This window comes from Chroicocephalus ridibundus, chromosome 3, assembly GCF_963924245.1.
Source record: "Chroicocephalus ridibundus chromosome 3, bChrRid1.1, whole genome shotgun sequence".
In the NCBI taxonomy this organism is placed as follows: Eukaryota; Metazoa; Chordata; class Aves; order Charadriiformes; family Laridae; genus Chroicocephalus; species Chroicocephalus ridibundus.
The window spans coordinates 54,886,749-54,910,011 of record NC_086286.1 but is presented as its reverse complement, the minus strand read 5'-3'; the positions used below and the strand labels follow the sequence as shown (position 1 = coordinate 54,910,011).

The 23,263-nt window shown below is 40.9% G+C and overlaps 1 protein-coding gene across 1 annotated transcript in view; it reads right to left on the bottom strand.

The window, feature by feature from the left end:
- Positions 1-17,679, bottom strand: part of PLG (plasminogen) — a 62,906-nt gene extending 45,227 nt beyond the window's left edge. The window contains exons 1-11 of the mRNA XM_063329038.1: positions 17,555-17,679; positions 14,681-14,816; positions 13,945-14,051; positions 8,526-8,640; positions 7,344-7,507; positions 6,696-6,825; positions 6,460-6,578; positions 4,801-4,963; positions 3,853-3,983; positions 1,930-2,089; positions 284-474 (exon numbers count right to left, since the gene is read on the bottom strand). Coding sequence (XP_063185108.1) covers positions 284-474; positions 1,930-2,089; positions 3,853-3,983; positions 4,801-4,963; positions 6,460-6,578; positions 6,696-6,825; positions 7,344-7,507; positions 8,526-8,640; positions 13,945-14,051; positions 14,681-14,816; positions 17,555-17,675 — 1,537 coding nt within the window. The 5' untranslated portion in view covers positions 17,676-17,679. The remainder of the gene's footprint in view (positions 1-283; positions 475-1,929; positions 2,090-3,852; positions 3,984-4,800; positions 4,964-6,459; positions 6,579-6,695; positions 6,826-7,343; positions 7,508-8,525; positions 8,641-13,944; positions 14,052-14,680; positions 14,817-17,554) is intronic.
- Positions 17,680-23,263: the final 5,584 nt, after the last annotated feature.

The following is a 23,263-nucleotide window of genomic DNA, read 5'->3' as shown; positions in this document are numbered from 1 at the left end:
TCACCAGGGTCATGAAACAGATACAGAAACACTAGAAATTTTGTCTGTTTTCCTCTTTTTCCCCTAAAAGAAAAAGCCTAAAGAATGCACTGTAAAATGATAGAGGCTACAGGATATGAACTGACTAAAGAGTCCTTGCTGCAGAATTCAACAGTACAGATCTGAAAGCTGGAGGAGGGATGTGACCATTATGTTGCAGCCTTACTTAAGAATAATTTTGATAGATTACTATTTCCTTTACCCACAGACTCTACAGGAGGTGACACTTATAGCCAGCTGTTACCAGATGTGGTGGGTGTAGTCAGGCCAACATTTTGTGCCACCCTTGCAGGGGGGTCATTTGGTGCGGGCTCTTGTGTATGATCATCACACCTCTTGAGATTGCAGTACTCCCAAGTCATGCTGGGGTCAGTGGTGAAACACCATGGGCTGTTATCTCCATCTGGGTTTCTACAATAGTTTTCCCTCAAATCCCTGCAAAAACAAGTACAGTAGTCAAGCTGCATAAGACTGAAAGTAATCATAGGAATATCTTGCCAAAAAGATGTGGGCGTGTACTATGTAGAGACAAATACATTTATTAAGTTTTTACTTATTGCCAGATATCTTATTACCAGCAAACACATTTATGGCTGTGATTTGAGTGGAGTGAATTCAGGGCCATGAATATATTTATGCATAAGGAACCATAATTCAACTACTGGCTTAAATTCTGACGGTAATATACCAATGTTCTGAATAGCTAAATAAATGTCTGATATGCCAATAATTTAATTTCTAAGTGCATACACATAAGCATACACAATTGTGCGAATGTGTGAATTAGCAATAAATATTCAGGAAGATCCATACTATTGGTGGGCAATTATGTTTTTTCAAAATTTTTATTTTTAAATGTCAAAGGGTTCTTTCTCATATTCAGAAGAATGGCAAATAAATATTTATGCAAATGATCACCACCACGCCCAGAAAAACTACATCACTTCTACTGAATTCAATGGGAGCACTCCCCTGCCTGTGCTTGCTGAGGCATGGGGAAGCAGAATTTATGTCTTCAATAAATTGCAGAGTTGCAGTATTTCCCCATCTTGAATCACAGCACAGTCACAGAATTAAAAAAAAATAAATGTTTTTTTCTGAATATGTCAGAACACATTAATTCCATATTTTCACAGCTTGATTTCAATTTTTTTAGATGCTTGTGAAAGACAGTATCCCCTCTGAGGATGTTCCAGTTTCAATACATCAGTATTTTTGATGCCAAAATATGACTGAAAATTTCCAAAGTAATTTATTTAGGGTGACATCATAAAAAAGGCAAAAAACCAGAAAAGTATCAACCTTCCTGCCTATACTTGTAATCCACTAAGCAATGATGGATTTTCTAGCAATTGTCATCTTGTTGCCTTTCTACCCTTCTTAACAATTGGCACATTCTCAATTATGATTAGCTCTCTAAGTCATACTAGTCCAGTTTTATTAGTCTAAAGAAGACAAATTAAGGTGGAAAATTCAGTGTATGCAATTCTCGGTGCCCAATTCCAACTACATAGAACATTTAAAAGGTAGCTCTAACCTATCTCACTGTGTGTTTTGCAGCATAAATGCTGTGTTCTTCCCTGATGAAATAAGTAGAAAGGCCACCACAAAGGTCTCAAATTCATAAACAAAATGCATATTTCAGCAGACGTTGGTTACAGAAGCTCAGAATTAAGACTAAAGAGACACAGCTATATTTTACTCAAAATTTAAATAACAAGAAAACATAGTTTTTAAAAATGAGACTAGCAGAAAATGTTTCCACATCTTGGAAAAATTCTCCTCTATAGATTCATTCCCTGGCAGTGTTTTAAAGCATAGATGTGCAAAGATAATACAATCAATAATGGTCATTGTCAGATAAAGCAAGAGAAGATGAGATGAACATACGCATTTGGGAACCTGTCTGGGGTTTTTTCATGCCGGTGTGGGAACATGGAGTTCCAGGCCTGGCATTTCTTTCCCGATACGGTGGTAGAAGTTGTGCCACGATAACTCTGGCCTTTGCCTCGATAGCACTCCTCTGACAAGGGAACCTGCACAGGCACATCTGCAGCAAACAACAGAAACTGGTCTTTTGCATCACGATTTTTCGTTCTTACTGAGTAGGCACAAAAAAGCATCAAACACACAGGGCAACAAAATCAAATGACTCATTTATACAGACAGCATCCAATGAGAGCATCACAGCCAGCATGAAAAGCAGAAGGGCATTTCCAAAGATATTTAGAAAACTTTTCCAGATTACCCTCATGTATCAGATGGAGTTCAGTGGAGGGTTCACGGGTGGATACGTTTTGGTATATGTGAACATGTTTGAAATAAAGATCAGAAAGCACACATGAAAAATCCTCAAATATTAGATGCTAGTGATTTTGCCCCTGATATATTTCTAAAATGGACATTATGTTAAACTTTAACTTCTCTATTATCCTTTTTGATTGCACTAAGACTTTCTTGTTAATTTTTGTGCTTAAATGAATGAATGTTTCAGGTGAGATTTTTATTACTCTGGAAGATCCTGTCCAGTTTTGTGGCTACTTTCCAAAAATGGGACTTCCTTTCATTTAGCACTTCTTCATCTCTTTAAACCTGTTTTTCATTTTTCAGTTAACTTGCTAAAAATGACCTTTCCCACCTTTGGGAAAAAAAAAAGGAATATAAAAAAATCATAGAATCATAGAATCTTCATGGTTGGAAAGGACCTTTGAGATCACCGAGTCCAACCATACACACATCCAAAAAAAACCCCTAACAAACAAACAAACAAAAAACCCAAAAAAACCACCCACAAACCACCACAAACAAACAACCTACAATCTCTGCCACTAGAGCATGCCCTGAAGTGCCACATCTAGACGTTTCTTAAACACCTCTAGGGATGGTGACTCAACCACCTCCCTGGGCAGGCTGTTCCAGTGCCTGACCACTCTTTCAGTAAAGTAATTCTTCCTAATATCTAACCTAAACCTCCCCTGCTGCAACTTCAGACCATTTCCTCTGGTCCTGTCATTATTCACCTGGGAGAAGAGGCCAACACCCACCTCTCTCCAACCTCCTTTCAGGTAGCTGTAGAGGGCAATGAGGTCTCCCCTCAGCCTCCTCTTCTCCAAGCTAAACATGCCCAGCTCCCTCAGCCTCTCCTCATATGACCTGGTCTCCAGACCCCTCCCCAGCCTGGTAGCTCTCCTCTGGACACGCTCCAGCACTTCAATGTCCCTCTTGTACAGGGGGGCCCAGAACTGAACACAGTACTTGAGGTGAGGCCTCACCAGTGCCGAGTACAGAGGCACCATCACTTCCCTGCTCCTGCTGGCCACGTCATTCCTGATACAAGCCAGAATGCTGTTGGCCTTCTTGGCCACCTGGGAACACTGCTGGCTCATGTTAAGCTGCTTGTCCACCAGCACCCCCAGGTCCTTTTCTGCTGGGCAGCTTTCCAGCCACTCTTCCCCAAGCCTGTAGCGTTGCTTGGGGTTGTTGTGACCAAAACGCAGGACCCGGCACTTGGCCTTATTAAACCTCATACAGCTGGCCTTGGCCCATCGATCCAGCCTGTCCAGGTCCCTCTGTAGCCTCTTTAATCCTGTGATTCTTCTGTTTAGGTCAGCTGGTGATTTACATCCTCCACTGCACTTCCTTAACCACTGAAAGTCTGATATTTGGCAGGTTTTTTTAACATGTCATGTTGAAAAAATGCATTAACAACAGTGACAAAGTGACCAAAAAAAGATTTAACATATTTACAATGAGAAACAATAAGTCTCTCACTGTTTTAAAGTCCTTATCTTAAGTACTCTCCACTACTCATACCAGCAATCTCTAGTTCTGTCCCATCACAGTGGGGAATTGCACAATATTCCCACCGAACCCTGCTGTTGATGGTGTAGCACCAAGGCCTCTTCTCTCCATCAGGGTTTCTACAGTAGTTTTCCTCCAAGCCCCTGAAACAGAAACACCAGCTTTAAACTAGTCGGAGAAATCAAGAAGAGTTGTATGCGAGACTATTAAGAACTACTGCATGCAGAACTCAACTCGGTGTTTACATTTAATCTTTTTTGAGATTCATTACCTCATGTAACACCATTTTGGGACTAATCAACAGCCTTCAAAAGGCCATTAAAAGCTGACTTCAAAACGCAAGCCATTGGTGTACCTGACCATTAGGGTAAGAAACGGGCAAGGCTGAGTGTCACAGACTGATCCTGGAATTGTGTGCATATGAGCACCAGTGCACGCTGCTCTCTGCCTTGTGATGATGGACAGGGTTTCACATGTCCAGCAAAACTTGCGGGATCCATTTCACAATCCAGAAGATCAAAATACAGAGCTAAAAGCCTGGTCAGTCCCAGCTACCCTTGACCATTGATAATATTCCACTAATACAGATCCTCTGACCTCGGAGCATGAGGATGTATTGGAGCACTTGGACCTTGGAGCACCGCTCTTCAGAATAGTAATGCATTGAAAGTGTGCCAAAATAGAGCCAGGGGATTTTTAACATAAAAGTAGTAAATACTTATAACTCTGCAGTGGGATATGGAGGAGACAGATGAGACAAGTACCTGAGAATAAAGTAGTTGGTAAAGAAAGGAATGCTGAAACAAATTAAGAGCAAGTTCTGAACAGAAGTAATGAGAGTTGACAAAAGGCGGGAAAACATAGCTGGAGAAAACCTGTGCTACTCTTGCCTCTGTATCTGGATGTATAAGCAATAACCATGTTCTTTGTCATTTGTTAAAATGACAAGGCTCAGCATACTTGCAGGGATATCTGTCAGGTCTCCAGCCATGTTTGTGAGGAAACTGTGTGTTCCAGTGTTGGCAGGCATTTCCTGATTCGGTGATGGCTATCCTGCCTCGATAGCCTTCTCCTTTCCCTGAAAGACACTGGGAGCCCTGGGCAGAGACTGCTTGGTGTGTAGCTGCAACAGGATTAAAAAAAAAAAAATGACAAAAAACAAAGAAAAGAAAAAGAAAATAAAAGAAAAACCACAGATAGACAGTTCTTTAAAATATATTAAACCCCCCTCTGTTTTCTGTAATGTTGAACGTGCATTTTTTTCCTTTCAGCAGAGGTGGCATTTGTTGAAAGCCATGGCAAAAAACAGAGTGTGCATTTTCACAAGCAGTCAGGCTGCCAGACAGATGTCCTGTGTCTGCCCTTTTACAGCAGTCAGTAAATAGCTTCGCTGGGTCGAGCTGAGACTTTGTGCCTGCAGTCCCCTGAGAGCAGAGCTGGAAAAGCAGTAAGTAGTCCTGTACAGTCTTGTAAAAACAAGTGGGATGAACGGAGGACATTAGTAGAATACACATGGGTAGGATGGAAGGGCAGAAAGGGTGAAGATGGGGGCTAAAAAGAAATTGTGAGAGAAAGCAAAACAGCCTGCAGAGCTGAGCCTCTGGAGTCAGTGAATTGGGAAAGTGAGGCAGAAGGAAGAGTGAAAGAAAGTGAATTGGTCTGGCATGTGGGGAACAATAAAAAAAGTAAGAGTAACGATCAGAGGCACAGAAACTGCAGAGGGCACAGAGAAAATGAATCTACAGTGCATGCCTATTATAGATACTTTGTATATGGAATTTCCAGAGGAGACAAGCATGACTCTAAAAGGTTGGTCTGTTCCTTAAACTTTAAGTTTAAAGCACAAAATGGAGATGCTATGGCAACTTTCACAATTTACTTTATCATACAGAAGTCTGTAAACTGTCATTCTTCCACCTGTAATTGAGCATGCTGAGGTGAACTACATCTAGCAAACACATGCTGCTGCTTAGAGCACTGGAAAGTGCAGATGAATAAGAAAGCAAGCTCTAGAGATAAAAACACAAAAGTTTTTCTCCAAGTGCAGTCCAGTTCTACAAATGGCAATGCTAATTTCGTTACTCAGTGCTTTGGAAATGTCCAGATTTAGTGTGCTCAGCTCCATTGGTTAAGCTAGCTCACTGATAAGTCACGTTTTTCTCCAGAGGCCTGAACTTGTTTCTCAGGATTCATCCCTTGCTAAGAAAAAGGCAGTGCTGGCTGTGCTGGCCAGACCCAGGTGAAATAATCACAGCATGGCCACACAGCGGTTTAGGTGTTTTCCATGAGTTAGCAGGTCAGCTGAAAACTACCATCTGATTTAATCAGAATGCCCTGCCTCTCTGGTAGATTGAAAAGTAAGGTGATTGAAGACAAATTAGGGTTTCCATAACATCTCTGGCACTACTGCACTTTGTGACACCTGCATCCTCACTGACCTTACATCATTTTACGTTAACAGAAATGTAGCGAGTGATTCTTCTCATTAATCTGCACTTTCCCTGGTTCATAAGGACTGCCTCAGGATACTCAGAACTGCGATTTCTTGTCTTTCCCCTCCCTGCATCTTTTTAATGAGAAGAGCTACCCTATGGAGCGATCTCAGGAAATCAGACTCACTGCAACGAGGAATGTTGCAATATTCCCAGCGTTTAGTAGGGCTGGTAGTGAAACACCAGGGTCGAAGTTCACCATCAGGATTACGGCAATAATTCATCTTCAGATCCTTCTCTGGAAAGCTGCACATTGAAAATGAAAGAGAAGCTACAGCTATGGCTGGCTGTAGCAATTAGGCTGTCTGCAGGCAGGATCTCCCAGACACTGTGGGAATGAATTCAGTGCTAAGCGTGACTCACTGTTTCAGGGTAAATCCATGCATATGAGGTTCTTGGGCATCCCAGCGCTGGCACTCAAGCCCAGACTCTGTTCTGGAAACTTCTCCATGGTAGTCTTCACCATTACACTGCATGCACTCCCCTGTAGGGCCTAGCCAGATGAAAACAGAGCAAGGTTTGCAGCAGCCCATGAATTCTGATCCTGATCTATTCATGGAAGAATACAGAGAAAGTAAGAGAGGGTTTTGCTCCAGCTAATGATAAAAGGAATCCAGAAGACCATGCATTACAGCCTAGCCAAATAAAGATTTAGGGATACGTGTAATTTGGAGGGAGGACTTTGTCACATATCTGTATGTACTGATAGCAATGTGAGTTTTGTATGTTACGTAGCAGTTGGGTAAATCTTTACTCTTGTTAAAATTAAATAAATTGCTAGGAGTAAGAACAGGACAATATTGGCAAATGGTATAAAAATTTCAGTTCCTCCATATTTACAAAATTTGATAACTGGAGCCAATTAGGAAAATAACCTTTGTGTTCAGAACTTCTTAAGTTCCATCTTGAACTAAATTCACATTTGAAACCAATCTGCAATAATAAAGCAAGAACAAATAGCAGGAATAATATTACCTACCAGAACACTCCTTCTCTGAAAAAAAAATATACCTTCTCCAGTGTGCGTGACCTGGCCCTCACACTCTGGGATGTTACAGTAATCAAATCTGGTAGCAGGATCTGTTGTGTAACACCAGGGTCCACTTTCATCCTCATCAGGATTTCTGCAGTAGTTTTCATCCAACCCTGCATTCGGGTGTTTTTCAGGTGTATAACTGCAAAAGTATTAAAAATCTATTTTAATTCCAGTAATTTAGTGGAGCAGAATGGAAATGTCCAACTTGCTCAGCTAGCTGTGGGTTCTATTAATTCAGAGTAAATATGAGAGAAACAGATTCCCCATTGTAACCCATAAATGAAATCTGAAAAAAACATTCCGTAACTACCATTATTAGTATCTCTCTCCCTAGGTCCCAATTGCCAGCGATGAGTAAGCCTGTAAGAACTATGACAGTCTCAAAGGACAACTAATTGTCTTTAATACTTGCATCCAGCTGATCTGTATTTTTCTTAATGCAGCTACTTCACAAGTGAAATATTTCTAGAGACTATTCACCAAACACAATTGGATCTTAATTTACTGAGATTTTGAAGCAAGTGATCCTAGGCTTCTTCCTATAGCAATCCTCTCAGAGGAGGCTAAATGGCTTTTAAACAAAAAATTTAAACAAGAGCATGCAAGTTTCCTTAGAATAACAACAAAAAATAATTTTTTTAACAGATAAAAGTCCAGCATAGATCAGAGAAAATAGGCCCTCTGCTTCCACGCTTGCTTCAGTGAGCCAGCCCTGAGAAAACTCTGCCTTGGGCACTTGGATACTTTGCTGGACGTTTCTTCTTGGCTGTCTGGATGGCAGGCAGGGGGTCATAGAGCTGGACAGACATCATTGCTTTTTTTTTTTTCACTCCTCATACAGAAGGCAGAAAATACAGTCCCACTGTCACCAAGAGCAAAATGTTCACCATGTGTTGATAGAAGGAGCATTTCTTCTTCTTAAGAGGCTCAGCATTTAGACACAACTTCTCTAGATGACAACGCACCCTTTCCTTACCCAGACCATCGCAGTTCTCTGCCAGTAGAGTCAAAATTAAAAAGGCAGATGAAGATAAGGTTGTCTTAAAAAATCACCTGGCTTTGATAACATGCACTATAAAGTTGTTTATACACATGAAGTTGGGGAAGCTTGTGAGAGATTCAGAACAACATGAAGATAAGTATAAATAAGGCCATACTTTGGGTTGTGGGGTCTTTTTTCTGCCCACTTCTGGCATGGAATACCTCTCCGAGTCTTGGCTTCCATTCCTCTGTAGTCCTTCCCAATCCCTCTTTTACATTCTAGAAGGTAAACTGAAATGGAATTGGCTTTGTTAATTCAGTGGTGTTACAACATTGCATCTCTTGAAACTGAGAATCTGCAGGTATAACTCCGAAGATCATCAGTTCATGATGAACCACGTTTTACCCATGTTTTGAACCTCTTGTGCATGAAAACACAGATGTGATTCCATAAGGTATTCTAAAACAAATTAGTTACCAACTGCTAGGCAACTACAGAAGAAAATTCCTGAAGCATTTTTATAAAGCTAATAAAATGTAGTTAATAAAACAGATATAACAAGTCACAATTGATTTTGACATGTACAAAATGTGTGCTTATACTATTATACTACTAGGATGAAAGTGAAGGTCTTTCCCCAGCAGCTAGAGATTCTTTGAAATGCATTGTTCTTAAGCACATTCGCAGTGTGGGTGTCACAGAACTGTCCCTTCAAGCCAGAAAAGGTTTTAGTTATCAAAATACATTTGTCACATAAGGGGCCCCCAAACCTTTGATTCCTCTAAGTCTCAGACTCCCAGGTACTTTCTAGTGGGATTCCAAGGCAGAGAGAGTGCAAAGCATGTTGATGATGCCTTTTTTTTGGCAACAGACACTGTAAAATCTCCAGTTATTGGGGGGATTTACCCTGTTTTCCCCTTCTTGCAATTTTCTTGCACGAGAAGGATCTCCCTAAACCCCAAAATATAAAATGGAAATGTTAGAGCAAGAACAGGTGACCAATTTGATAGGAAAAGCTGAGCCCTTGTTTGGACACCTTGCAATAGTTACTGCCGTCACAGTGTGTGGCCTGCACAACAAATGACTGTGCTGCCTGTCTTACCAAAAGGGAGCTGCTGCCTGGTTGTCAGGGTACTACTGGAGTACCCAAAAGTCTTTTCACTGCTCCTTCAACACTGATACTCCAGTAGCAGGTCCCAGCACGACCATCTCTGGTCAATAGCCTTGCCTGTGGACTTCCTGATGTTGCCAGGTTCCTCATAAATGATTTTAGCCTGTCTAAATAAAAAAGCTGGACACATCTGACACCTGAGGAGATGGGCTGGGAGGCTCTGTATAGCTGGGTCAGGAATGAAGACAAGCAAGTAACTTCCCAGTTCAAATGGCACATGAAGACTGCCATGGATTTAGGCCTTGGTATTTGATCCCTTTTAAACTGCATTTTTAGTAACACGGCTTCTTCCTGTTTGACCCCCAAAGTCTCTTTTACTTTTCTGTCCTGTACAGGAGTTTGCTATGCTGGCCTATAACCCCTGATAGTCTGTGTTCCTCAAAAGGGGGATGGGATCAAAAGCCAAACTATATGTCAAGACAAAATTAAGGTTTGACTAGGGAAACTGCTAGGGAAACCAAAGGAAACTGCTAGGGAAACCAAAGGAAAAGGCACCCTTGGAGGTGCGCGTGAGAAGAAATCTGGCTTAACATAAGGTAGTGAGCATAGCCCACAAAAGCTGTGTATCTGGGCCTTGTGGATTATTCTGATTATTGACAAGGAGGTTGTAAACGAAAGAGGATTCCTCGTACAGGGGTTTGCCATTAGCATAAGGAAGATAAAACTGTAAATGCCAGACATATGCTCATGGAATTGCCTTTGTAACTATAGGCAATCTAGCGTATGGTCTGCATACAGATCCCAAAGTGTCTGTGGTGGGGTAAAATGTGAGTGCATAACACTGGGTGGCACAGCACAGCCAGACGAACTCTTATATGCACAGAGGGATGAACCTTTTGGTTTTAAAGGAGATGTTTTGTACAGGTATTTTGAACCCAATCCCAAGTAAAATAAGCTCTGACAAAGACTGATGCCAGAGTAGCTGTTATGAACTCCAAGGTCTGAGCGAGGCATAGGTGAGATTGTACAGTCACTATGAACCTAAGGGAGTGGCAGAGTCACAAAATGTTCTGGAGATTGCTTTTTCCAAGCAGAACAGATTCCATCATATCTCAGCAGAAAGAAGTTTTACAGCAGCTATTTCCTGATGCTGAGGAGTCACGGTGGGGACAGAAAACTTTTCTGACGCTTAAGGAAACAAAATGTCTTTATTTGCAAATTCAAGTTCAGGCTGGGTGACACTGGCTGTGATAATAAGAGTACCTCTAGGAAGGTGAGTCTCACTTTTACCATACACTTTAGCAGCCTTTTGAGAAATATCTCCAGTTTGAGGTGAACTGGGGCCATTGCAGATACAAAATGTTGCCATTTGGATGATCCAGAGACTTCACAAAGATGTTGGCAGTGGTAGCTGTGCGTTTCAGAAGTAATACGCTAGTCCTGTATTCCTACTAGTGAAAAACAGAAGGAAAATGACTCTACATCCTCTGTTCGAAAAAACAGGCACCGTAAAACTGTCCCCTGAAAAAAAAAAAAGGAACCAATTCCCTGACTGCTAGGGCTGAAAGCACTTTCTGCTGAAGCAGACCCTCATGAAAACATATCTCTAAGGCAGCAGAGGTAGTATGTTGCATAGCGTCAGAAGAAGAGCTGAATGGCATAGCCAAGGGAGGCAGCATGTGTCCCAGGTGTCAAAGGTGGGTCTCCTGGAGTGCAGAACGTGGCAGGAGACAAAGATGAGACAGGAAGTCCCCAAATTGCTGCAGATCATAAGAATGCTGGATGATGAGCAAATGATGCCTGATGACTCATTAGATGAAAATGAAGTGTCTGTGAGGCAGATGTTTTTTCCCCTGCTAGTATCTAGTGGCCTTAAGGCTCAGGTATATGGGTTGGGTCATTTCAAAGAACCACCATCATTAGCACAAGGATAAAATAGGGAAAGAGAAAATAGATTCCACAGGAAGGGATTTGGTATCCATGACCTATTGTCCAAGCTGTGGCAGTGCCTGACTGCAGCTTTCAGTGACCACACACAGTGTCTCCTCTGCAGTGGACTCATGTGGTGACATTTCCTTCAGTCCTGGTCATGGCAAAGAAAAAAAAGCTCTGTAACAAAGAGGACAAGGAGAGAGGGGAGCAGACCCATATCCCACCCTACAGTTTCAGTTAAGGCTAAAAAGTAAACAAGACAAATCCATCCTAAAGCACGAGTGGGTGCAAAGCTAAGCTTTTTCCTGCAGGAAAAGGTGGCTCCAGTGGGTGTACAAGCAGCAAATCTGAAGGCTCTGACTAAATTTCTGAATTACATGTGTTCAGGAAGGTTACCAAGATGAACACTGAGTCTGGAGGCATCAGGTCTGTCTTCCAGGGAACAGCTTTGGAGGAGGAGGACAAGAAAGAAGAGAAGCCAAGCAGTGCTCCCTCCTTTTCCTGAGAGGCCAAAGCTCCTGGGTATAAAATCAAGACTTTTCCTGCTGACATGAGGATCAGATGTGTGTTTTCAGATGTTTCAGAAGTTTGTAACAGCTTGGACAACAGCAAGTAATGTAAAGGAGCCCTCATGAAGTTAGGGATATTGTCTTGATTTGTACCAGTTTAAGTCTGAGTTGCTGCCTGGCCCTCTGTGACAGCATATAATTAGGGTCAATGAGAATTATTTAGTCATTTGGAAGGGCTAATTTCAATTTAATAATTAATGACTTGTGCATGTGTTTATTTGCTTTCAACATATGAAGAGGAATTTACAGTGCCTATACTCTTCCTTTATCTTGTTCTAAGCTCAGAGGAAAGCTCCGCTCAATTTTGACTTCATTAAAAAAAATCACATTTAAAATGCTGATTTCTACAGATATTTCACTTATGCCAGAATTATTTGGCTGAACCTGCTCCAATATTCTTCAGTATTGGTGACTCACACATCAGTGGTCTATGAGGAACATGTGAAAAATAAAGTGGAGAAGAGCTCTCTATAGGCTTTAGTCTTGTGACTTTTGCTACTGGGGCGGGGGGGACATGACTATAGAGCTGAAGTCTTTTGATCAAAACAACTGTAACAGTGGTTTTGCCTTGTAAAACCTGAAGGAATCTGTCCATAATAACATTCAAGAATCATGCAGTACACTTCAAATTCTAGCTTTTAAAGCTTTAGTAATCCGTCTGAGCTAAACATAAACTGCAAGTTATAGAATCATAGAATGGTCAGAGTTGGAAAGTTCAGGAAAACTGGTGAAAAGATCCACTTGTCATTAGCATAGAAAGAAGACACCAAGAACCACATATGGCATCATAAGAACAAACTGTTATGCTGATTATCAGCAAAAAAGCTGATAATCAGCTAGAAGTTAAGATAGTACTTACTGAAGACAGCTGTTACAAACCGAGTTGCACTCGGTGCCATGAACCTGGCAACCCATTATCCAGTCTAGTAGCAGAAGAATTAAAATACAGCTGTTTAAATGTTAATAGTCTAGCTTTTTGTTATGTTTGGGCCAGATCTCAGATGAATTCATCAGAATTGTATCAGTTTATGCTTGCTGGGAATTTGGATATGAACTGCTTTCTCTTTAAAACTTTGATGTGGCAAAGGGGTTCTCCACCATGATTGCTCATGCAGTTTCAGTTTTCTGTGTATCTTTCAAATGCTTCAGAGTTGTAAAGACACTGAAAATAATTGTCTTTTCAAACAAACTGAAGTGTTCTTACAAGAAATGCTCACTATTCATTTTATATCTCAGTTAGTAATAGGAGCTTTCTTTTTTCCAGAAGACTCATTGAAGTTAGTGTTTGTGACTGTATTATCTATGTTCCCATAAAACTTATAGAGATAGTCTAGTTAAAAAGTATTTATTTTTCCAGCTATATAGCTGGAAACTATGTATTCAAAACTTAGAAAAGCAATAATTAATTAATTAATTCCAGAAATAATCTTAAACCAAGCCACTTATCTGAGCCTGGCATACAACAAGAATTAAGCATAAACAAAACAAACAGCTTACAAAACGTGAACATTTGATTATAATTTAAAAAAAACCCACCACAATTATGTCAATACAATATTTCAGTCAAATAATTCTTGACTGAATTATTACACAGAAATTACATAAGTGGGTACATAGAAGTAGATAATCTTGTAGTCTTGAAAATTTGTATGACCAAAGACTACACTATCTCCATGAAGCAGAGGACTGCAAATACTTAAAGGGCAGAAAAATGCATGATTTTTGATTCGGAGTATGTTTATTCTGCATGGTCCCAATAACACATGACTAAAGGAGTGAAGTATAAGTTCAAATACAAGGAGCCTTGATGCTACACGTGAAATTCTCTGGCAGTGTCAGCCCAGTTCGTAACGGGTGCAGGCCCACCTCACTCAAACTGTCACCACCTGCAGTGGTTTGCTCCTGCACTGCAGCAGAGAATGCAAGGGTGCAGTTAAAACAGGCTTAATGTGTACATGTGCACCATCTTACTATATACATACTTTTCTTCTCATAAAGAACTGCATCCGTGCTCTTGAACATCACTGTCATTTTGGCATTTTCAGCCAGTGTCAAACACTGTAGGATTTTCCTGGTGAATAAGAAGGCCCTGTGGAAATTGAGAAGGAAGCAATATTGACATAGGAAGCAATCTTTTTAATTCAATTCAAATTATTCAACCTGCAATTATTTTTCTATAAATTATTAATTTACTAGCACTGGCTTGTATCCATTTATATCTTTCAGATACTGCATTCGGTATTTGAGACACTGAATAAGACACTGACTTTTTCTGCTGCTCTGAAGTGCGTGAATTTGTCAGGCTGTATGACTACGTGAGTAAGTTACTGTGTGGGAAGCCAGTTACTGCATTGGCAAAACCTTATTGACAGCATCCTAGTTGCTCAGGTTAGCACCTTTCCCTACAAAGAATTAGAAACATCTCACACTTGTGAAACAAGGCAGCATCCAGCTGCAGGGGTGTAAGCAGCTCTCCACGTAATTTTGTGTAAGAGCAGGAACTTGAGCATTTACTATAGAGTGAGTAATACATTGTAAATCCACTCTTTAATTGACCTTGTAGTGATTTATGGGTGGAGATAAGCCACAAGCTGAAGGCGCAGGTGACACTGCTGTAGGCAGAGCTGCAGCAGCATGGAGATGTTGGTTCTGAGCAACAGCAGGAAAACATCGATTGACACCCACAATGACATAGTTTTAAGATTCAACAGACATTACCTGCAAATAAAATTTCTTTCAGCTTCACATTTCTCTGCACATTCCTTTTCATTATTTGCCTTGTAAAACTGTTTGTTTCGAGTAAGTATCCAAACACCATCTGTTCTTAAATAGTCGTCCAGTATATCTCCTTTCACTACAGGGGAAGGAAAGGAATCGGGCATTAAAAATGAGGAGGCTGCAGTTAAGAAAATCTGTGACTTTGAGTCCCATTTTTCTTGCAGCATTGACAGGTGAAGGCACCATTTATTTTGTGTAATTCTGGGTAAAACATGATAAACTCTGAGGAAATTTCTGTCTCCTGACAAAATCACAGCTGTATGACCGGAACACATCATAGGAAAAAACAGCAGAAGAGAGATGTAGAGAAGCAGCTCTGAATGGAGTTAGGTATGGATTTGAAGCTGAGAACAAGGAATGTAAAACAAGAGTGAGAGGGACCAGAGAGAGGGACTAAATGATGCCAACAAAACACCAGTCGGAGAAAGATGAAGAGAAGTGATATCAATATTGAAGTTTTGGAGAAGCATGAATTTGTAAGAATGTGAGATTATGACCTCCCATGTGGATGGTGCAGTCACTACAGTTTTACTGGTCACTGAATAATTGTTTGTCCTATGATGTCTTGCCCTGCAGCAAGAAACATCAGTCATAAGATGACTTTTACATAAGACGTCTTTTACAACGGCCACCATTATTTTTGTTGTAATGGATTGAGCAGACTTACTAATGAATCTGCCAGGCTGCGTCTCTGCTGCAACAAATTAACCCAAGATTTTAAATTAGTAAATCAATTAGTATTTTTATATCTGAAAGCTACATGTGTATAAGACATATATGATGTACCTGCTAATACATGTAACACTCAGCTCCAAAATGTTGTTACTCACAATGGAGTTTGCAATCTAATTGATTTTTTCCTTTTACATCTATAAAGATTCTGTTTCTGTTCCTAATTTCTACAAAAGTTTATTTCTCTATCCAGCATCAGATACAAAGTTACAGAAGTGATATGGTTTAATTCTTTCACTTTTCAAGCTAGATTATTATTGACAAACACAGGAAATTCATAATCTTGTACGGCATTCTCACAGGTAACATGGTGAATCATTCTTTTATGTAAACACTCATATTAGGCTCAATTCACTGCACCATCACTCTGGTGTAATCAACTCCCATGACATATAGGTCATCACCTACCTCCACATGACACATATTCATATAAAATAAATGGTATTTGGGCCACTAAATGAAAGTTAGAGGTTTAATTCCCTGAGGGCAATCTTTGCCTGAGGGCAAATCTGACTATTTGCAGAGTTGGCTCATTGCTATAAAATCTGCCTGTTTTAAGAAATCCCTGACATTGAGGCCTCCCATATCTAATCCTACTGTTACAGTAGGAGTATGTGGAGCACCAAGAGCCTACCAATTTCTCCTGATGGACTCAGCAAACACGTGTTTCCTCTCCTGACCTTTTTCCTAAGCCAACTGAGGCAACTGTTCCAGAATTGCAGGGGACCAGCATAGGAAAATATTACTTTCCAAACTTTATTGGCTCATATTAAAACTATATGTTTGTCCAAAGAGCTCTACTTTGGATACCATTCCTTTTCAGTGACCATAAAAAAAGATTTATTTCAGTTGGTTTAAGAATGAACACATGCGATTTTGGATGACATGCATAAACTAAAAGGCAGCACAGATTTGCAAAGGCTTAGATAACAGAAAAGAAAATGTGATGTTAGTTGCCTGAAAAACACTGAAAAGTGTAGACTTAAAAAAGAATACAATAGATGTAAAAATGCAAGTCTTTGTATACCCACACATGACACACGATAAATAAACAGAATATTCAAATACATGTGAGCAAACCAATTTCTCCTTTTACATGTATATCTTTCCAGACTTGACCAGTACTAATCCAGAAGACATAAAAAACAGTTTTAAGGCAGTTTTGTGGGCCACCACTTTGGAGAAAGTGAGTCAGAGCTGATAACAATGAGCAAATAAAAATAACTTTATCATCTGTCTTTTATAACCCAGCACAATCATATAATGATACATCCCTGTTATTAAAAGCCTGAGCTACTAGAACATCACACAAAGTGTACTGACCTGTTTTTAACAGTACTTTTAAAAAGTTATTTAATGGTCATACAATGATATGCTATGATGAAGCACCTGAGAATATGATATCTGATTGAAATATGATTGAAATTTATATAACGTGGAATATTTATTTATAGAATTTGTAGATGAGCTTGAAATTCATACCTTACCATTAGTGGAACACCTATCTTCATTTGGAGTTGTAAAAAAGAATTTTTAGACATATTCCTGGAAAAGCTGATCTATGTTACCGAAGATTAAATTTTTACCTACTGCCCCCAGGAAAACAAGGGAGAACATTTTCTTGTGTTTGATGATAGAAAATGTGAAATTGCTGGAGTATAAAGAAGCCTTTTAGTGTTTAATTTTGTTTTAAATATTTCATTTTAAAACTTTAAAACTCCTATCATAAACGATGAAAATCAGGATTACTGTACTTAGCAATGCTTGGCAGTAAGAACAGCTTTAGCATTTGATACAAAGCCTGCTGAAACCAAAGATAGCCATCTCACGACTGCTATGGGTTTTGTAGCAGGCTTTGGGGCTGCTTTCCTACGGTGCCCCTCCATTTCTGGACATGGGGCATATTTGCAGGGAGCCATTTGTTCCCCACGCAGGTACCAAGGCTCTTCTGGTGTCTCTAGCAAACACAACACTGGAGCAACCACAGCTCTCGCTCTGTTCAACAGCAGCTCTCGCTGCCCAGCAAGCCCCGGATTCATCGTTGTCCAGGTTAAGTGGTGACGCAGAGATTTAAGGACCTACCTTCACCAAACGGAGCTTGCGAGCGTTCGGCCCCCACCTCACCTAGGCAAGGGGAAGGCAAAGGACTCTTACCTGAGCTGAGCAAGAAAAGAAAGAGAAAGGCGGCTTTGCTAATCCTCATTTTGGCCCAGCTGGCGGGTGCTGGAAGTTGTGTGTGTCAGTGCACAAAGTTTTATTGACTCGCACTGGAGTGAGGCGGCATCAAACAAACAAGGCAGGTAGGTTAAGTTAATCATTCTCCCCTGCTGTGTCCCCCTTTGCCATGGTGTGGCCATTAAAACAACCTTGAATTGGATGGATTACCAAATCCGACTCAATCATTGTACTGGATGCTGGGAAATGTGAAGGCGCTCTGTTGTTGTGCAGGGCATGTTTTTGTTCTCAGATTGCTTGGCCTCACTTTGCTAAGGTAAAGATGAGGATCACGGTGGTATAAAGTATGGGAACCCAGGCACAATCTAATTCTCCACGCTCCTGTATATTCAGTTTTAGGTCCCAGTGCTATTTTCAGTCACAGACTTGCACTGCTTAGGTTGGAACTGCTTCTGATTTATGCTTTTGTGTAAGCCAGTCCCCAAAACCAGACCCAGATAATGTTAATTCCGTATCAGAATTTCTTTAAACAATCACCAGTGTCCTTCTTGGGGGAAAGAAGCTTCCTTCCCTCAGCTGTTTCCCATTTCTGGGTTGTTTTTTGCCATTCATGACTTGGGAGGCAGGGTTCACTTTGGTTCAGCGTATAATGTGTCTCTGCCCTCCAGGCAAAGCTCCTGATATCTCAGGTCTGTCGAAACCTCAGGGTGCATGCAGGGTGCCCCATGCATTTCAGCAATGCCACCTCCATCACCCCCATGGGGCTCAGCTAAGGCAAGCTAGGCATTCCCAGCCAGAGTGCCCTCAGCAGTTTCAGCTGGCTTGCCTGGCAAGTCGTTACGACCTTCAGTTGGGATTGGTGGGGCAGAGGAGAACAAAAGTTAGGGGCAAGGTGGGAGGGAATCCCACATATTCCCCTCTGTGCTGGGAGAATGATGGTTCTGGAAAGGCCACCTGCAGCAGCCACATCTCTGTGAGCATTGATGAGTAGGTGAGCCATCTGGGGTAAAAGCAGTGGTGAAAAGGTACATGCCTCCAGGGCATAGGTGGGAAGTGCATGCTGGGTTGTTGGGAACCCAGTAGGGAAGTGGCCTTTCTGCCTCCGCTCTGAGACACTGCAGGGAGTTTTCAGTAGGGAGCCAGAGTATAGCCTGCTATCAGGATGGGCAGAAGTGTTGCTAGTCAGAAAACAGATGGTTGGTCTTTGTAACTGTTTTGTGGTCAGTTGTGTCCGTGTACCATTACATCCACAGCTCATCCACATCCCTACCTCCACACTCACTTTTTTAGCATATCATTAAACCTCCACCACACCTGGCAGAAGCAGGGAACTCCGATGTTCCTACAAGGCTTCAGAAAGTCAGTGGTCGGACAGAGAAGAGAAACCAAAATTTGTTTTCTGTAAGGACACTCATTATGGAAGCAAACACCATTCACTTCTGCTTGGCCAGTCAGCAGGTCTGTACCCTCTAACCAGCATGTCAGCACATGCACAGGTGAATCCCGGGAGCATCCGCCTCGTACACATGGACGTGGAAGAGACAGGAAGCCATGAGTACCTCACAGAGACGTTCTGGGGACATGAATGGGAAGAAGCAGGATTAGGGGACCATTTGGGAGTGAGGAGGGCATGGAGAGCCTTAAAGATTTCCTATTTTGATTCAGGAGCGAGGTGGGGTCAACAAGAGACGGTGGGGAGAGGGGGCATGACAAGCAGGGGTATAAACCATGTGGAGCCAAGCCTTGCTTATTCTGCCACTGACAGCACTACTTGTTCTGCCTGCAGATTGCAAATGCCATAGACTTATAGATGCTGAAGTCTGAAGCCACTCTAGATCTGCTAGTAAATAGCTTGGAAAAGTGTCTTCACTTGGATCTAATTTAAATATTAGACCAATCAAAGACAGAGAGATTTTATGCCCATTTTCTATTAGAAACGATGGAAGCCACATCTTCACTCATGAAAACTATGCTGTAAATCTAGCGGATTTCGTTTGTGATTTTCTGGAGAATGTGCCATCCTGGTAATGTCCAGAAGGGTGCAGCAGATGATACTTTTTTGACAAAGTGGGTGAGGTTAAATCCCCAGCATAAGCAAAGGTGTCAGTAAGCACTCATGGTACATTGACAGGAGGTGTTTGTCCATAAACTTGAAAAATCCCAAGGGATTTATTATTTTGTTGCTCATATCACAGCACTAGCTTATAAGGAAATTTGTCTTTTATTTATCTTCATCTTATGTGCTTTTATTTTCTTTCTCAGTTCCTCCTTTTTCTTCCCACTACAGTGCAAGAGGTTTAAAGTTGGTTGATTGGTTTGAACTTATTTAACATTAATATGTTCAAAAGCTTTATTTTCTCAAAGTGATACTCCATGTAGGAAAGACAGCATGCAAGTATGAAATTCAGAGAAAAAATAGAATTAGAAAGAGCAAAGGAAAAAAGCCAAATGTAACATTATCACTGTAAGATGCTGAAATGCATGATAAAGATTATAACATCGTGAAAAATAGAGGCACCTATTTATAATAAAAAAAAAAACCCACACAATTTTTTTGAGACCATGGGGCATGATTTCATCTAAATTAGAAAATGAGGAGAAAAAACAACTCCCTTGAAAAGGAAAATAAGTATAGATAAAATGAATAAATGAGTTGTGAGCTCAAATGAATGTTCTTAACTTAATTTGGAAAGAAAAAGATATAGAGCTGCACAGTAATGATAAAAAATAATGGGAATGTGAAGTGTCAAATTATAAAATACTTTCATTTGGCTTTCAGCTTGGAGAACGAGAGATTTGTACATGCTTGCTTATTCTGGACCTTTGCTAGGGAACATCATGCAGCTCTGCTGCACTGGCTTGGAGTGTGTATTTTCTTTAAGTGATGAACAAGAGACTTATCAGTTAATCAAGGAGATAATTCCAGCCACTGATTCAGTAAAGTCTGTCAGTGGAATATAAATATTCCTGATGACTTCAGAGGGCTTTTAGACAGGCCTTGTATAATTTTTAACTCCTAAAATCAAATTTAAGACTCTTGGGAGGAAAACAAATCTAGGAATAGAAAAGAAAATGAATGCATCTCCAAGCAAGAGAGAGAGAAATCAAATATCCCCCGTCAAGGACAGTTCCTTCTGCGAGTACGTAATAACAGAAAAATTGCTTTGAAACCTATCTCTCTGTACTTTCCTGAACCAAATAACAGGAGTCAAAAGCTCCATGAAGCTTTGAAAAAGCTCCTTCTTGACTGATAGTTATCATTTCCTCATCAGATGCAGATATGTTCTGAACAATCAGAAAGTACTTTGTACTTTCTCTAATCCCTATTTTTCCTTTCCTGGTAAAGACACATTGATAGGAGTAGCAAGTGAGAGATAAGCCACCAGAAGTAACAGAGTGGATAGTGAGTGGTGGTTTTCAAGGGGAATGACTGCAGTGTCTTCTAACTCTCTAATGGTTTCCTGCTTCATGGTAGGTTTTGTCCATTGACACAATCCTGAATGAGGTAGACTATTAGGGCACTGTTGAGATACACTGAGCACAGAGCAGAACCTAGCTCCATTCATCATCAACATATGAAAGCCATTTTTATAAATTTCAGTACCTCATTTTCAGGGAGTTCCACTACTGATCATTCGTTTGTTCTCATGGATACTTACATTTTTTTAAAGAGGATGCCACTAATTATGATGATTACTATTAATATCAGAGCCTTCACCTGAAATCAGAGCCCAAGAACCAGGTGCTTGAGATAGATATGAGACTTTCTCAATTCTGAAGACTTTACTCTGTAATCAGACAAGGGGAGATGAAGTGACACGGTCAAGGCAGTGGCAGAAGTCCACATTGCCCCTGCCTGCTGCAGAACCTGAAAAATCCCATGAGACTGTCTGACAGAGCAATATTTACTCCCAAGTCAAAGAACTGCAAATCAGACAGGCCTTGCTGGGAAGCTGTGTGGAGTGGGTCAGAGGAAAGGAGACAAAATGAAAAAGAGTGGGTTGTTTCATCTAGAGATTATATTACTAGAGGAACACACAAGAAAAATCTTAAAGTATAGACATATAAATATATGTCTATTATAATGAATGTATGCATGTATGTATGTGTGTACTTATATATAATGATTACTGCAAAGAAGAGTAGGTAGTCTATTCACCATAAATGTTGAGGATAAGGAGAGCAGTATGGATTTAAATATACAAAAAAGATTTTAAACCAAGATTAGGAAAAAAAATCTCTTTCACACAAAGGAGAGTGAAGCACTGGAATTTTGCCTGCAGAGATTGTGGGATCTTCATGACTGGAAGTTTCAGGAACAGGTTTGATAAATGTCTGACAGACATTTTGTGTCTGTATGTGTTCCAACACCACGATGGTTGAACTAGATAATTCTTTTTGCCATCTTTTTCTTCTAATTCTGTGAATTAGATTAGCGACAGCTAAACAATTCCTCAAAAGCTCTCCACAAGCCATAGGCAGTAGTCCTCCTCATTTCTATGGCTTTTGCACCTTCTGCCTTCCTTCTCCACTGATCTGTTCTCGTAGCTCATAGACATGAAAAGAGGAAATGTTGCATTTCCAGGACTCCACAGCTTTATGCACTCAAGTTCCTGCAGCCACTGTCCCCAGTAACCACCTTGGTCATATCTACATGCCCTACCTACATGACCTGTAGGTCATCTCTTAGAATATTTTGGTTTCCTTTGGGAAGAATACAGTACATTGAATCCTTGCCCCAGGAAGACTGGCTGAGCAGAATAACTCTCTTCAGAGAAAGAAGAAAAATCTCTTCTTTTCCAAACCACTCTGGGAATACTCAGAAATCTCCTTTCTCAAAACGTCTCCAGTATAAGCCTACAAGCAACATCATTTCATTCAAGTGATGGCTTCCCCTGCCCAGGGGCACAGTGAGCGCAGTTCATTTGCCCCTGCTTTTCACAACATAATTGCAACTTCTAGAGTTGCCTCACCTTGACAGTTCAGTTGGTTTTAGCTGGAGTGCCCCCCAGCTATGACGAGGAATACACGCAAGTCAGACTTGTTTGGGCCTGATCTCCTGCCCTCTGCCAGTTCTCTGGCAGCTGGTGAGGGAGACTTTGTGTCCTCCTGGCACCCACCGAACTGGGGCTCTGGCTGCCACCCAGCAGTGCTCTCGTGCCTCAGGCTCTCATCCACCCAGCCTCTCAGCGTCAGCACCACGGGCGTTACCAGCATACTCCCAGCACCGCTGGAAGCTCTTTTCTTGGAATAGCCAGATAATGAATTATCAGGTAATAAAATGCTTGAGAAAAACATCTTGACCTAAATGATCTTGCTCAATAAGAGATAGATATTCATTTTAGTCGGTATGACCCGCACGTATTGGTATATGATTGAGACTCACCTAAAAGACAGAGCACTCTGATGGAGCGTACTCAGAGGAACGATGGTCATAATGTTATGGTCATAATTGTTAACGGTCATAAACAGCTGGCTGTCTAAGCCTAACTCCTTCAAAACTGAAGGTCTCTATAGCTTGCTGCCTTTGAGGAAGGTTTGAGGCACAGGCCTAGAGGCCATTTCCTCCTGCAATTGTTTGGTCCCATATTTTCTTCTCCTGCATGTGGGTACAAA